Here is a 14,484-nt window from a genome sequence, read left to right on the forward strand (position 1 = left end):
GCTCAAAATTCTAACTGATAGGCTACATGCCACAATACTATTGATGTCTCTCTTTGTCGGTACAGTATGTACAGTATAGCCAACTCATTGTTCTAAGGGTTTTAGTGGTCAGCTGTTTTACTTTCTCTTTTGTGTGGGTTTACAGGCTAATTAGGATATTATTGGTATAAAAGCTAGACTGGCAATTGCAAGTAACATGTTCTTCTCTACAAGCACTATTGACTTTATACTTCTTACACTGTTTGGTAATAATAATTGTTTATGTAGACCCAGATTGTGAACTGTGCGTCCTATACATTCTATTTCTATGGCGCGCATCCTAGCCAGCATGTCATCATTGCTAAACAAACTTGAAGGGGACTACAGTAGCCAGTTAAATTATGGGGTGTAGGCAGGATAATCGAAAATACAGTTGGAAGAGTGTCATTAGGTAGGATATTTTTATTTATTTTCATCTTAGAGTAATATAAATATCCTCTGGGGCAATGTTCCCTCAAAAAATGTTTCTGCACTGAGCAAATTTCAGGTCTGCTGAGCGCAAACTTGAATGTTGTGAAAATTCTGTGCAACTTCTGGCGCGTGTTTACTTGTGAACACTGAGGCTGTACCCACTTTAATTTCCAGTTATTTGATCATAGTGTAAGTGGTCTACCATAAAAAAAACAATGGAGAAAATGTATCCCATAACATTTTAACATTAAAATAACTGTTCTATCATTCAGCCTACAGTAGCTGAAAGTGTGTGGGGTTCAATGTAGGCTTACATTCAGCAATAAAACAGGCCTTCTTTAGACTAGTTGAGTATCTGGAGCATCAGCATTTGTGGGTTCGATTACAGGCTCAAAATGGCCAGAAACAAAGCACTTTCTTCTGAAACTCGACAGTCTGTTCTTGTTCTGAGAAATGAAGGCTATTCCATGCGAGAAATTGCCAAGAAACGGAAGATCTCGTACAACGCTGTGTACTACTCCCTTCACAGGACAGCGCAAACTGGCTCTAATCAGAATAGAAAGAGTGGGAGGCCCCGGTGCACAACTGAGCAAGAGGACAAGTACATTGGAGTGTCTCGTTTGAGAAACAGACGGCTCACAAGTCCTCAACTGGCAGCTTAATTAAATAGTACCTGCAAACACCAGTCTCAACGTCAACAGTGAAGAGGCGACTCCGGGCTGCTGGCATTGAGGACCTTGACAAATTCTCTGGTCTGATTAAACCAAGATTGAACTCTTTTGCCTGAATGCCAAGAGTCACATCTGGGGGAAACCTGGCACCATCCCTACGGTGAAGCATGGTGGTGGCAGCATCAAGCTGCGGGGAGGTTTTTCAGTGGCAGGGACGGAAGACTAGTCAGGATCGAGGAAAAGATGAACCGAGCAAAGTACAGAGAGATCCTTGATGAAAACCTGCTTCAGAACACTCAGGACATCCAACTGGGGTGACCTTCCAATAGGACAACGACCCTAAGCACACAGCGAAACAGTTCATTCAGCCTAATTTACTGCCTTTAAAAAAATTTAAAAAACATAGCTGATATGGCTGACTTGCTTAAACAAATGTGGTTTCTACTGACAATTGAGATGGACAAACTATGGCATAAGATGACGACGAGCGCATAAGAGGCAATCCATCATTTTGAAATGTACAGCGACAATTCAGAACATAGACTGTTCTTATAGTATTCTCCCATGTACACAAAGTCAGACCCGTAGGACAAATAAGGGGCATATAAACAGACAAAGAAAGCTCTTACAATATTCAATGATTATATTTCTCTAAAACAGGCTATAGGCTACATGTGCACCACCAAGTCAGAACAGTAGAGGGGGAAAGGGACCAAATTATTAGGGTGAGGTACATGGGCTACTAACAGCTTACTACACAACATACACTTAGTATTACTTGCTTAGCTACAGTATACATATCTCCCTGGCATATTACATAATATATGCAGCAGCATACAATACATTTTTGGACTCACTTTGTGCTGTGCTCACTTGAAGAGGAAGTTGGTGCGGCGGTCCCTCTTGTGGCCAAATTTTGTCATCAAAGTCTGGCATTCTCTGGATTTATGGTGCTTTCAAGACAACTGGGAACTCTGGGGGGGGAAAAAACAAGGTTGAATCATGACGTCAGTGATCTTCAGGTCGGCGTTCTAGAAAGAGGCCCGAGTTCCCGACTTGGAATTCCGAGTTGGATGACCGATCAAAACTTATTTTCCCAGCCGGATCTCATTTTTTTTCCAGAGTTCCCAGTTGTCTTGAACTCACTAAAGTCTGATATTTCCCAGGACCGAGTTTCCAGTTGTTTTGAACGCGGCAGAAGTCATGGGCCACCTTTTCTGGCCCATGGTGTGTTGCGAGTGAATATTTATCCTTTTAAGCTTGGAAAAGAGACCCTTAAACCCAGACATGGACCACACACCCTCTCTACTGAATAGCAGGCTAGTGACTGCTTTGCAAAGCTTGCAGTTAGCCACTGATTCCTTCCAAACCACTCCTTGTTGAATTTGCCATTTACAACTTGTTGTGTAATGTTAATATGCAATAGCCGATGAGCACCGATATGTTTTATCTATAATTTGGCCAGGAGATTGTCGACTTGACTCATGATAATGACTGCTTTCTAAGATTTTGAAAGTATGATGTTGACATGATCAGTCCAATCAAAGCTACGATAGATATAATGTGATTTGAAGTCTTTTTATCTGTGGCCAATAACCTTGAGCCTTCTTTGATGGGCACTTTTTTTTACCCACTTTTTCTTCCCAATTGCAATCTTGTCTCATCACTGCAACTCCACAATGGGCTCAGGAGAGGCGAAGGTCGAGTCACGCATCCTCCGAAACATGACCCGCCAAACCACACTTCTTAACCCAGAAGCCAGCCACACCAGTGTGTCTGAGGAAACACCATTCAACTGAAGTCAGACTGCAGGTGCCCAGCCTGCCACAAGGAGTCGCTAGAGCGCGATAAGCCAAGTGAAGCCCCCCACCCACCCACCCAAACCCACTGCTAACCCAGACTTACAGTATTCGTTTATGGTCCCCCATGGGAATCAAATCCACAACCCTGGCATTGCAAGTGCCATGCTCTACCAATTGAGCCACACAGGACCTATGGGAACAGATGAAGAAGTCCTTTAGGTTCTAGATAGCACCTTTTTTCTAAGCGCGTGCACCTTCCAGCCACTCACATCTTCAATCTCACTCTCTCTCTCTGTTTCTCCATTCTGAGAATCTGTCTGTTAGGAGATAAGAATCAGGGGAAAATGTACTGCTCTCTTTGTCTGGGAAGATTACCCAGGAAATGGACTCTTGTCACTGTTCTATGTCCTCATGTGACAGCCATTCACTGAGGGAACACTGACGCTCACCCGGTCCGCTGGTGTGATTAAAAAGACCAATCAATATTTCCGTGCTTATCTCATTTAGGTTGGCATGGTAAATCAACAGAGTAGAGGAGATAGTGGAAATGTAGCTGTTGGCAATGATTGATAACGTTAGTTCTCATGTAGAATTGATTTTCATCTTGAGGTCGAGAAAAACTAAGAGGATGTTGCTGATGTTGCTGATGTTTAGAGCTGCGACGATAACCGGGAAAGTATCGACACCGACCATACCAGGCTCCTCAGAGGAGGAAGGGAAGGACCATCCTACTCAGTGAATTTCATTAAAATATAAATATTTAAACATTAAAAAGGTTTTTCGATAAAACTATATCTTCAGATGTCACCAAATAGCTGCTAAAAACACAGTTTTGCAATGAAGGTCTACAGTAGCCTCAACAGCAATCTCTGGGGTAACACCATGGTGTATCTAGAGGACAGCTAGTTTCCATCCTCTTCTGGGTATGTTGACTTCAACACAAAACCTAGGGTTAACTAACTTTAGCCACCGTTTGCTAAAAATCTATGGAAGTGATGGGGGCATGTGAGCACATTTTCTTTATTTCTGAATCACTTTTAAGTACTATCAAACCAAATATGGAGTTGATTTGAACTGATTTCAGGCAATTTGGACTTCATTTTATATAACATGATCACAAGCCCCCATCACCTCCATAGATTTTTAGCTAGCAGTGGCTAAAGTTAGCTAGTGTTTTCTAATGGCTGTTTAAAGGCAACTGAACCATGGATTGCAGTTTCTTCTGGCCCATAGACTACTTTCAGGGTGAGGAATATGTAAAATAGTGAACTACTCATTTAACATTTTAGTTTCGCTATAGTATTTTTCTTATTGAATGATGTGACAACTCGACAATGTAGCTTCTCTGCCTTATTAGTAATATGTTGTGTGGACGACATCACTGATGTTGGAAGTGTTCATACTGTAGTTTTTTGTTAGGGTTCCCAGACAACCAGATGGTCACAGACAAATTGTATCTGTGTTAGCCAGCCACATGCAATCTCCAGCTGTGAGACCTGTTTTTATTTCACCGCCTAGAAGATATAATGGACCAAAAGTGCAATCATGTTCTGTTTTAGAAGTAATCAATACTTTTATTGAGTGTTGGAAAGTGTATCATGTGGTTTGGCGTAGGCTCTTGTGACAGCCTCAGCTAATTTGGTTCTGGGTGCCGAGTTAATAATAATTGATGGGAAGGCTGAAACTTGAAATTGTTCACTCATTTACTATGGGACTAGGCTGCTTTACCCAGCTTTATATTCATCATGTGAGTATGTTTTACCTGCCATCTCTGCTATGTCAAGGGACCTCTCCAGTTTCTTGTTTGTTTGTTGCTCATAAATATTTGAGTGGTGTTTGTGTACTGTAACTACTAACTCCTGGAGGTGTGCTCTGGTTACAGTTTAATACTTCTGGTCTATGGCTTCTTGGCTAATTTGGCTGTGCGTCCAACTGCAGCTAGAAAGATAACTAAAGGTCACTGGTTCACAAAATCGACTCTGTAGACAATTGACCCTTTTTTTGTGTCTATGTAATATGAAGCCATGAGAAAGGTTCATACTACAGTAGTTGCATTGAGCCACTTTCAAAGGTATTGTTTACGGTAATGTTGTATACTGCTTTTTAAATGATTGTCAAGATGAACATGTTGAACCAAAGAGTAATACAACAAACGAAGGACAGTCATTGACTCCAGAACAGAAATGTTTGACATTTTAGGAAATGTTTCCATCTTCAATGAAAATAACTCTCTTTGGATTTTAAAACATTTTCATTTTACCTTTATTTAACCAGGTAGGCTAGTTGAGAACAAGTTCTCATTTACAACTGCGACCTGGCCAAGGTAAAGCAAAGCAGTGCGACACAAACAACAACACAGAGTTACACATGGAATAAACAAACATATACAGTCAATAACACAATAGAGAAAAAAAAGTCTATATACAGTGTGTGCAAATGTATTTATTTAATTTTTTATTTCTGTTTTTATTTCACCTTTTATTTAACAGGTAGGCTAGTTGAGAACAAGTTCTCATTTGCAACTGCAACCTGGCCAAGTTGAAGCAAAGCAGTTCGACACATACAACAGAGTTTTACACATGGAATAAACAAACATACAATCAATAATACAGTAGAAAGGTCTATATAGAGCATGTGCAAATGCGGTAGGATAAGGGAGGTAAAGGCAATAAATAGGCCATGGTGGTGAAGTAATTACAGTATAGCAATTAAACACTGGAATGGTAGAATGTGCAGAAGATGAATGTGCAAGTAGAGATAGTGGGTTGCAAAGGAGCAAGATAAATAAATACAGTATGGGGATGAAGTAGTTGGATGGGCTATTTACAGATGGGCTATGTGCAGTGATGTGTGAGCTGCTCTGACAGCTGGTGCTTAAAGTTAGTGAGGGAGATAAGAGTCTCCAGCTTTAGTGATTTTTTGTTGTTGTTGTTGTTGCAGTTTGTTCCAGTCATTGGCAGCAGAGAACTGGAAGGAGAGGCGGCCAAAGGAAGAATTGGCTTTTGGGGGTGACCAGTGAGATATACCTGCTGGAGCGCGTGCTACGAGTGGGTGGTGCTATGGTGACCAGTGAGCTGAGATAAGGCGGGGCTTTACTTAGCAGAGACTTGTAGGTGACCTGGAGCCAGTGGGTTTGGCGACGAGTATGAAGCGAGGGCCAGCCAACAAGAGTGTTCAGGTCGCAGTAGTGGGTAGTATAGGGGGCTTAAGTGACAAAATGGATGGCACTGTGATAGACTGCATCCAGTTTGTTGAGTAGAGTGTTGGAGGCTATTTCGTAAATTACATCGCTGAAGTCGAGGATCGGTAGGATGGTCAGTTTTACGAGGGTATGTTTGGCAGCATGAGTGAAGGAGGCTTTGTTGCGAAATAGGAAGCCGATTCTAGATTTCATTTTGGATTGGAGATGTTTGATGTGAGTCTGGAAGGAGAGCTTACAGTCTAACCAGACACCTATGTATTTGTAGTTGTCCACATTCTAAGTCAGAACCGTCCAGAGTAGTGATGCTGGACGGGCGGGCAGGTGCGGGCAGCGATCGGTTGAATAGAATGCATTTAGTTTTACTTGCATTTAAGAGCAGTTGGAGGCCACGTAAGGAGAGTTGCATGGCGTTGAAGCTCGTCTGGAGGTTAGTTAACAGAGTGTCCAAAGAAGGGCCAGAAGTATACAGAATGGTGTTGTCTGCGTAGAGGTGGATCAGAGAATCACCAGCAGCAAGAGCAACATCATTGATGTATACAGAGAAAAGAGTCGGCCCGAGAATTGAACCATGTGGCTCCCCCATAGAGACTGCCAGAGGTCCGGTCAACAGGCCGTCCGATTTGACACACTGAACTCTGTCTGAGAAGTAGTTGGTGAACCAGGCAAGGCAGTCATTTGAGAAACCAAGGCTGTTGAGAATGTCTGACGATGAGAATGCAGTGATTGACAGAGTCGAAAGCCTTGGCCAGGTCGATGAATACAGCTGCACAGTATTGTCTCTTATCGATGGCGGTTATGATATCGTTTCGGACCTTGAGCGTGGCTGAGGTGCACCCATGACCAGCTTGGAAACCAGATTGCATTGCGGAGAAGGTACGGTGGGATTCGAAATGGTTGGTGATCTGGCTTTTTGTTAACTTGGCTTTCAAAGACCTTAGAAAGGCAGGGTAGGATAGATATAGGTCTGTAGAAGTTTGGGTCTAGAGTGTCACCCACTTTGAAGAGGGAGATGACCGTGACAGTTTTCCAAGAGGACATTTTTAAACACAACCAAGACAACCAATATTTTGGGAAGGATGAAGTGAATGGGAGCTGGACGTGCTGGGCCTCTTTCTCGGGTATACTGTTATTTTAACAGGCCGTTGTGAAATATGCTGATGTGTGCTTGGTTGCCAAGAGAAGTCTTGGGCGATATACCATATACCGGTGTATGTGAAATACAGACGGTATGATTTTCAATACCGTCCCACTAAAGGGGCCCACTAAAGCTCTAAGCCCCCCCGTGTGTTATGCCACTCCTTATAACTAGATGTGCCAAATAAGTTATCTGCAGCTCAGGGGTCCAGCTACGTATTTGGTTTTCTAACTTGCTAGCTAAGTGGCTAGATGACATTATTAAGCTTCTTGGTTATAACAGACAATCAATTCCCTCCTGGATCAACATCCCTGCTGTCTAATATTTGTTTTGTGCGTGCAGCAAACTAAGTGTAGCCTTTCAAGATATTTGTATAACTTTATGAGCTGGGTTGTCTGTCCTTGAAATGTGTTTGTTTGCTTGCGCTTCTTAGCATTTAGCTAGTGTCCGCTATGGGAATTGTCTAGTAATTTGTTGGGACCCCAACCCCCCCAGTGCATTCGGAAAGTATTCAGACCCCTTCACTCCTGTTTGCATTGATTATCCTTGATGTTTCTACAACTTGGAGTCCACCTGTGGTAAATTCAATTGATTGGACATGATTTGGAAAGGCACACACCTGTCGGTATAAGGTCCTGCAATTGACAGTGCATGTCAGAGCAAAAACCAAGCCATGCGATTGAAGGAATTGTCCATAGAGCTCCGAGACAGGATTGTGTCGAGGTACAGATCTGGGAAAGGGTACCAAAGCATTTCTGCTGCATTAAAGGTCCCCAAGAACACAGTGATTGAACTCTTTGGCCTGAATGCCAAGCGTCACACCTGGAGGAAACCTGGCACCATCCCTATAGTGAAGCATGGGGGTGGCAGCATCATGCTGTAGGGGTGTTTTTCAGAGGCAGGGACTGGGAGACTACAGGACAACGACCCTTAACAAACAGCCAAGACAACGCAGGAGTGGCTTTGGGACAAGTCTCTGAATGTCCTTGAGTGGCCCAGCCAGAGCCTGGACTTAAACCCGATCAAACATCTCTGGAGAGGCCTGAAAATATCTGTGCAGTGACACTCCTTATCCAACCTGAAAAACAGTTCTTGCTTCATCATTATGGGGTATTGTGTCTAGCTTTATGAGGGAAAAAAATATTTAATCAATTTTAGAAGAAGGCTGTAACATAACAAATTGTGGAAAACATGAAGGGTCTGAATACTTTCCGAATTGGGGGGGGTGTATATATATATAATTTCATACCATTCCTGTACCATAATGGGTATACAGTATTACCGTCAGTGCACACAAGGGGCGCTATATATATATAATACTGTATACCCATTATTGTACAGGAATGATATATATATATATAAAATACTGTATACCCGGTATGAAAATCAGGATACCGCCCAACCCTAGCAGAGAGAGCAACCGATCCACAACCCGACTACCCCTTACATGACTAAGTCACAGTATTCATGCAGGTTTTGTAGGGTTTTGGTTGTTCCTCACAACGATCACCATGGAGTTCAGTTAATGAAAAGACAGGCACCATGTTGAGTAACTGGAAAATGTAATAAATGGTCTTCTACACAAACACTCTGACAACAAATTCCTTTTGGCCTATCTTCAAGTTATAATATTTTCACATTTTCCTTCTACTTTCTCCTCTCAAAATGATTTCTCCAGTCTTGAATTATCTTCAATATGTTTCTGACTCCTGTCTTTTTTCCCTGCAGTGTTCCCTGTTCAGTGTGGGATGCTAGCGGACCGGTGGCGAGCCGAGGCTGAAGGAGCATGGTGAAGCACCAACCCTTGCAGCAGGTCTATGAGAAGCAGCTGTGCTTGTCCTTCCTCACTGGGATTTATGGTTGCCGCTGGAAACGCTACCAGCGTTCCCATGACAACAGCTCCAAGGTGAGAGTAAAGACTTCTGCAAATGTCACAAGATGTTCTGTTGTGGACAAATTATGGGTGTATTGGTATGTTCTATTCTCATACCAATCAATGGAATATCTGAGAGTTAGATTGTCCTGACCTTTAATTGCACCTGCTGGCAACATTCCTGGACTTGTTATGGAGGACCACTCTTGTCCTCAATCAGTCAAATGACTTATTATTAAAGGGAGTGATATACAGAGAGACCTGTTGTCTCCTCTCATCGCCATGGGGCACAGACTGGGGAAAGCTAGGCCTCAGTATCAAATTCCAAAGGAACTGATGCCCTTTCACTCACCTAATCAAACTGAGACAAACTGATGCCCCTTTAAGGAGTAAAACATCTATAACCCGTACTGAATGACTGTAAGACATAATATCTATTTACCCACATGGATTGAGGCCAAAACAGGGGATCTGTGCTAATGATGCATGGCTGGAAAGCCTGCGTTAATAAAGCTTGCATTAATAACTAGGCTTTGAGCTCAATAGAAAACGCTTCGGATCTCCTCATCGGACATTTACTGAGAGCATGAGACCGCAAATCATCAATGATAATGATGAGTTACCGATATAGGGATTGATACACCTTCACAAGCAGTGTGTGTGTGTGTGTGTGTGTGTGTGTGTGTCTCTGTACAGAATGTAGAACAAAAGTCGGCTAGCCTGTTTATTAGGCTGTTATTAGCACTACTGCAGCACCTGATTTAGCTCCCTGTACCAAAGTGAAGTGGAATCACTATGTTTAAACCAGAATGATCTTTCATGAACTGGTTACCGTCTGATATGTTTTTATGGTCCGGCTACTTAGTGTAAGCAATGAAAAGCTTGGCAAACGTCAGCAGCTGTGTTGAGCTAAATGATGAAACCAGCCTTGCTCTCAGTGGACAGTTTTTTACAAAACTTTGCTTAGCTTTTATTTTAGGCCACTGTCATGAAAGTAGGTATTTGGGCAGTGTAGGGCTAGGAGCAGTGAGTGGCTTTGGCAACAGTAGTAAAAATGTCACTACACAACAGAAGTCTGTTAATTGAAGAACTGTCTTGTTCAGATCACGAGTGACAGATGAATTTCCAACACTGATAGTGAGGCTTGTTTGTAAGCAAAAAAATCCAGGAGACGTATCACCTGCAGGGAAAGAACAATGAAATAGTTTTGGGGACTTATATACAGTAACCTGACACGTGTGAGATTGAGCACAACAATATCAGTCAGCCTGCCAGGCAAGAGCCTGCCTGAATGACCCCTACCTTTAGATATATGCTTCCTGGAGAGAAATGACATATTATAAGCCTTATAATAAGACATTATAGTTCATAGGTGCTTATAACAAGTAATAAAGTGTTATACCTGTCAGCTTTCTGTAAAATGTTACCATGTACTGTATTTTCTTGTCTAGAAGGGGGCAGAGTGTAGAGTGAGTCGTGTGCATTGCTATAGAGGTCAGTGTGTACTATCAGACAGACAGACAGACAGACAGACAGCTTTATTATAGCTACTGCCCTTGTTAAATTGTTACATTTATCCAATAGCATACTTTAAAAATGTAATATTATTAAATGTAACTCAAATGACATTTTCTGTAAATAGTGGTCTGTAAAACTTTGCTCACTGGGAGGTATTAGGTTTATGGCAGGCATTGGTAGCCATAAGCTTGTTGTTGAAGTCAATGGGGGTGTTTTAATATAATGCTTCTACCCAGACTCCCAGCTGTGTGTGATGCAGACTGGAGTATCAGAGCCGCTCCTGCTGTTCTTAACTTGTCATTGGACTACAAAAACCCAGTATGTTGTCCATAAATTAGGCCAGTTAGTAGGGAAAGTGTGAGTGGGGCAGTAATGAGGTGCTGACCAAGAGGAAAAATACAAACACACAGCTGCACACCTGCTTTCCCTCTCTCTATTTACAAAGCACACACACACACACACACACACACACACACACACACACACACACACACACACACACCGTGCACACTCATGCACACAGACATTCATATCATCCAAATACACATCAATGAGAATCACATGTACATCCCTATCTCTCTGGCTCTTATTATTAGTTCATTCTGCTATTGACTTGACCATTGAGATAGTGCTACTGTGATTCCCAGGCCTGAGTTGACCCTCCTGTGTTTGCATATCATTGCTTTCTCTTCTGGTACTTAGTGGTATTACTTTGAGTGGTAGGTTGGTATTTCTCAGAAACGGGTTACCTCTGTCCTGCTCTTCAAGCCCATAGAGAACTTAGTAATTAATGACCTAGAAATGCTTTCGCTCAAGACTAGCAAACCATAAAGCAGCCCATGCTGAACAAGTTCCATTTCCAGCTGGAGTTGGATTCATAGCTCCATCAGTTGTCATTGAGACACAAATTATATTTGTCCTATTTTTATGTACATATTTTCATGTAGTACCATGCACCTGATATGGCAAAATCCATAGGATAATAAGTGTGCATAGTACTGTATCATACAGAAGTGAGATGTGCACGTCTGTCTGAGGAGGTTTGCCGGAAATGATAGGCAGTCATACTGTTTCTCTGACTTGGCTACTTCATTGTGATTAATCAGTGTTCTTCTCAATAGATGAAACGGTGTGGCAGGGCAGCACTGTCTATCACGGGTTATAATTAGCAGGCTGTGACGATGTTAGAGAGGGAAGGAGAATGAAGCCGAGGCACAGTCTGGAGGAGGAAATGATGGGATTAGAAGGACGTCAGGATTAGACGTCATCAGCTTGGTGACAATGACACCGTGCTAAAGACTGACTTCCTGTATCCTCGATAGTGTGGTTGGTTATGGTTGTGTCTGAAATGGCCCTACTATACTGTAAAATGACTTCCACTGTGACTGGCTGTGCACTGGGCTGGTTGATGTATCTCACATATCGGCAAAAAAAGACTACACCTGGAGAGGTGAAAAGATGCCTGCAAAATTATTCATTTCGACTCGGCATAGGGATACTTCCTGTTTGCCCAATATGACTGGGGGTACCTAAGGACCAGAGTTGAGAAACAGTGAAATGTGCTAATGTGCACTTTGTGTTTGTCCAGTAGGAGAGTGTTTTCAGTGAAACTTAAGAGTTAACTCTGAGCCCCATCACCCCTCTATTGATAAACCAGTAACCACAGATGGTCTATGGAGCTCAGGGAGAAGAACCAGGCTGGGGTCACTGGTTGGACTTCATGGTTTTCAGGAACTACTGTGTGGATATATCTACCCCCTTGGGTTTTAAAGGTGTGTGAGAGGTATGATCACCCACTGTAATGTGTTGTCTGCGAAAGGTGCAGAAAATATTGGATGACATGGGTCCCATAATGCTTGGCGAAAAACCAAACACTTCATTCCACAGTAAGAACCATATACCAACAGTCACCCATTGTGGTGGAAGTGTGATGTTTTGGGGATGCTTTGCTACCTCACGACCTGGACGACTTGCCTTAATAGAAGGAATCATGTATTTTGCTCTGTATCAGAGAATTCTACAGGAGAATGTCAGGCCATCTGTCTGTGAGCTGAAGCTGAAGCGCAGCTGGGTCATGCAGCAAGACAATGATCCAAAACACACAATCAAGTCAACATGAACATGGTTAAAAAGCAATAATGTGAAGTTTTGGAATAGCCTAGTCAAAGTCCAGACCTAATCCCCACTAACGTTGTCAGGACTTGAAACGAGCAGTTCATGCTTGAAAACCCACAAATGTTGCTGAGTTAAAGCAGTTGTGCATGGAAGGGTTGGCCAAAATTCCTCCCCAGCGATGTGAGAGACTGATCAACAACTACAGGAAGTGTTTGGTTGGAGTCATTGCAGGTAAAGGTGGCACAACATCCAGTTGAGTGTCAGGTGGTAATTACTTTTCACACAGGGGTGTTTGGTGTTTCATAACTTTGTTTATGAAATAAGTTTGTAATTGTTATTTGTTCACTCAAGTTTCTTTTTTTAATGTGATATTAAATTTTGGTTGGAGATCTGATTAATGTTCAATATAAAAAATATACCACAGTAGAGAAACTTATGTAGTGGACAAATACTTTTTTCACAGCACTGTACAGACACACACACACACACACACACACACACACACACACACACACACACACACACACACACACACACACACACACACACAGAGAGTCTTGTGAAAGCTGTGAAGTATTGTGTGAGACCAGGTAATTGACTGCCTCAACAGAAGTAGTGTGCTGGTTACCTCAGAAACCAGACTTCATTAAAACAGCAGCCCTCTACTCTCCTATTGTCCCCTATGCATTAAGTCTAACCAGCAGAAGGTGAGGCCTCACTGATGAGATTCCTAGCCTTTCCTCTGAGTGCAGTGTAAGTGTTAATGTGGTATTCCCCTCTTAACTACCACGTGTCTACACATTATCGCCAGGCCTCTAATAATAGACTGTAGATGTGGAAGAGATGCAGCACTAGTCTGGCCAGCATGAGATAAAGCTGATCAGTGGTCAACTCCACCTGGCTGTGGTCTGACATGGGCCACATTCAGTACGCAAACGTTGTAAAACGTGGCAGATAGAGATTTCATGAATACAGATAACATTATTCCATATTCTTCATAATTACTTATTTACATTTTAGTAATTTACCAGATGCTTTTATCCAGAGTAACTTACAGTTAGTGCATTCATCTTAAGATAGCTAGGTGAGACAACCACATGTCACAGTAAGTACATTTCCCCTCAATAAAATAATTAGAATTGGGAAATGTGCTATTTCGCAACCTTGTTCCCTTTCTGCATGCGCCCCTGACCTGTTTTACCCCCCTCAATCCAGTCAATTACAATGGGGGAGTGCCTGGTAATCTGACCAAACTTTCAAGCCAGTCATGCCAGAGGACAGATGAAAGGTGGAAGTTATGTTATCAATCAAAGGGGAAATTCATAAAAATGTATTTTTGTTTTGTTTTAAGAGGTAATTTGTTTTAGACTTGTTTTACTCGTTGTGTGATTGTTTAAGCTGAAAGTTGTGGAACGTTATGTTAAGTGTTTATAGAAAGTACATTTCTTCATTCTGTTGTGTGTTCACCAGTGGGAATGTGCATGGTTCATCATCTTGTGCAGCACCTTCTCCCTGCTCCTCTTCTGGGCTTACTTCTGGTTGGAGGCCCACAATGACTACAACCAATTCAACTGGTGAGTGTAAGTTACTCCTTACCAGAGTGGCTGTGAGCTGAGTTTGCACCATTGTTTCTGTCCTCCAGAAGCAGTCTCTCTTTTGAGCAGTTTTCAATCAGTAATTTAATGTGTGCATATTTCACTATCTCCTATCAGGGCTGG

General features: G+C 42.3%; 1 protein-coding gene across 2 annotated transcripts in view; it reads left to right on the forward strand.

Annotated features, from left to right (window-relative positions):
• The window catches only part of LOC106603555 (glycerophosphodiester phosphodiesterase domain-containing protein 5), a 40,173-nt gene that overhangs the window by 20,112 nt on the left and 5,577 nt on the right, over window positions 1-14,484 (forward strand). For both annotated transcript variants that reach the window (XM_014197402.2, XM_014197401.2), the window contains exons 2-3: window positions 8,989-9,166; window positions 14,237-14,340. In XM_014197402.2, coding sequence (XP_014052877.1) covers window positions 9,047-9,166; window positions 14,237-14,340 — 224 coding nt within the window. In that variant the 5' untranslated portion in view covers window positions 8,989-9,046. The remainder of the gene's footprint in view (window positions 1-8,988; window positions 9,167-14,236; window positions 14,341-14,484) is intronic.

Source organism: Salmo salar, chromosome ssa04 (genome assembly GCF_905237065.1).
Source record: "Salmo salar chromosome ssa04, Ssal_v3.1, whole genome shotgun sequence".
Taxonomy (NCBI): Eukaryota; Metazoa; Chordata; class Actinopteri; order Salmoniformes; family Salmonidae; genus Salmo; species Salmo salar.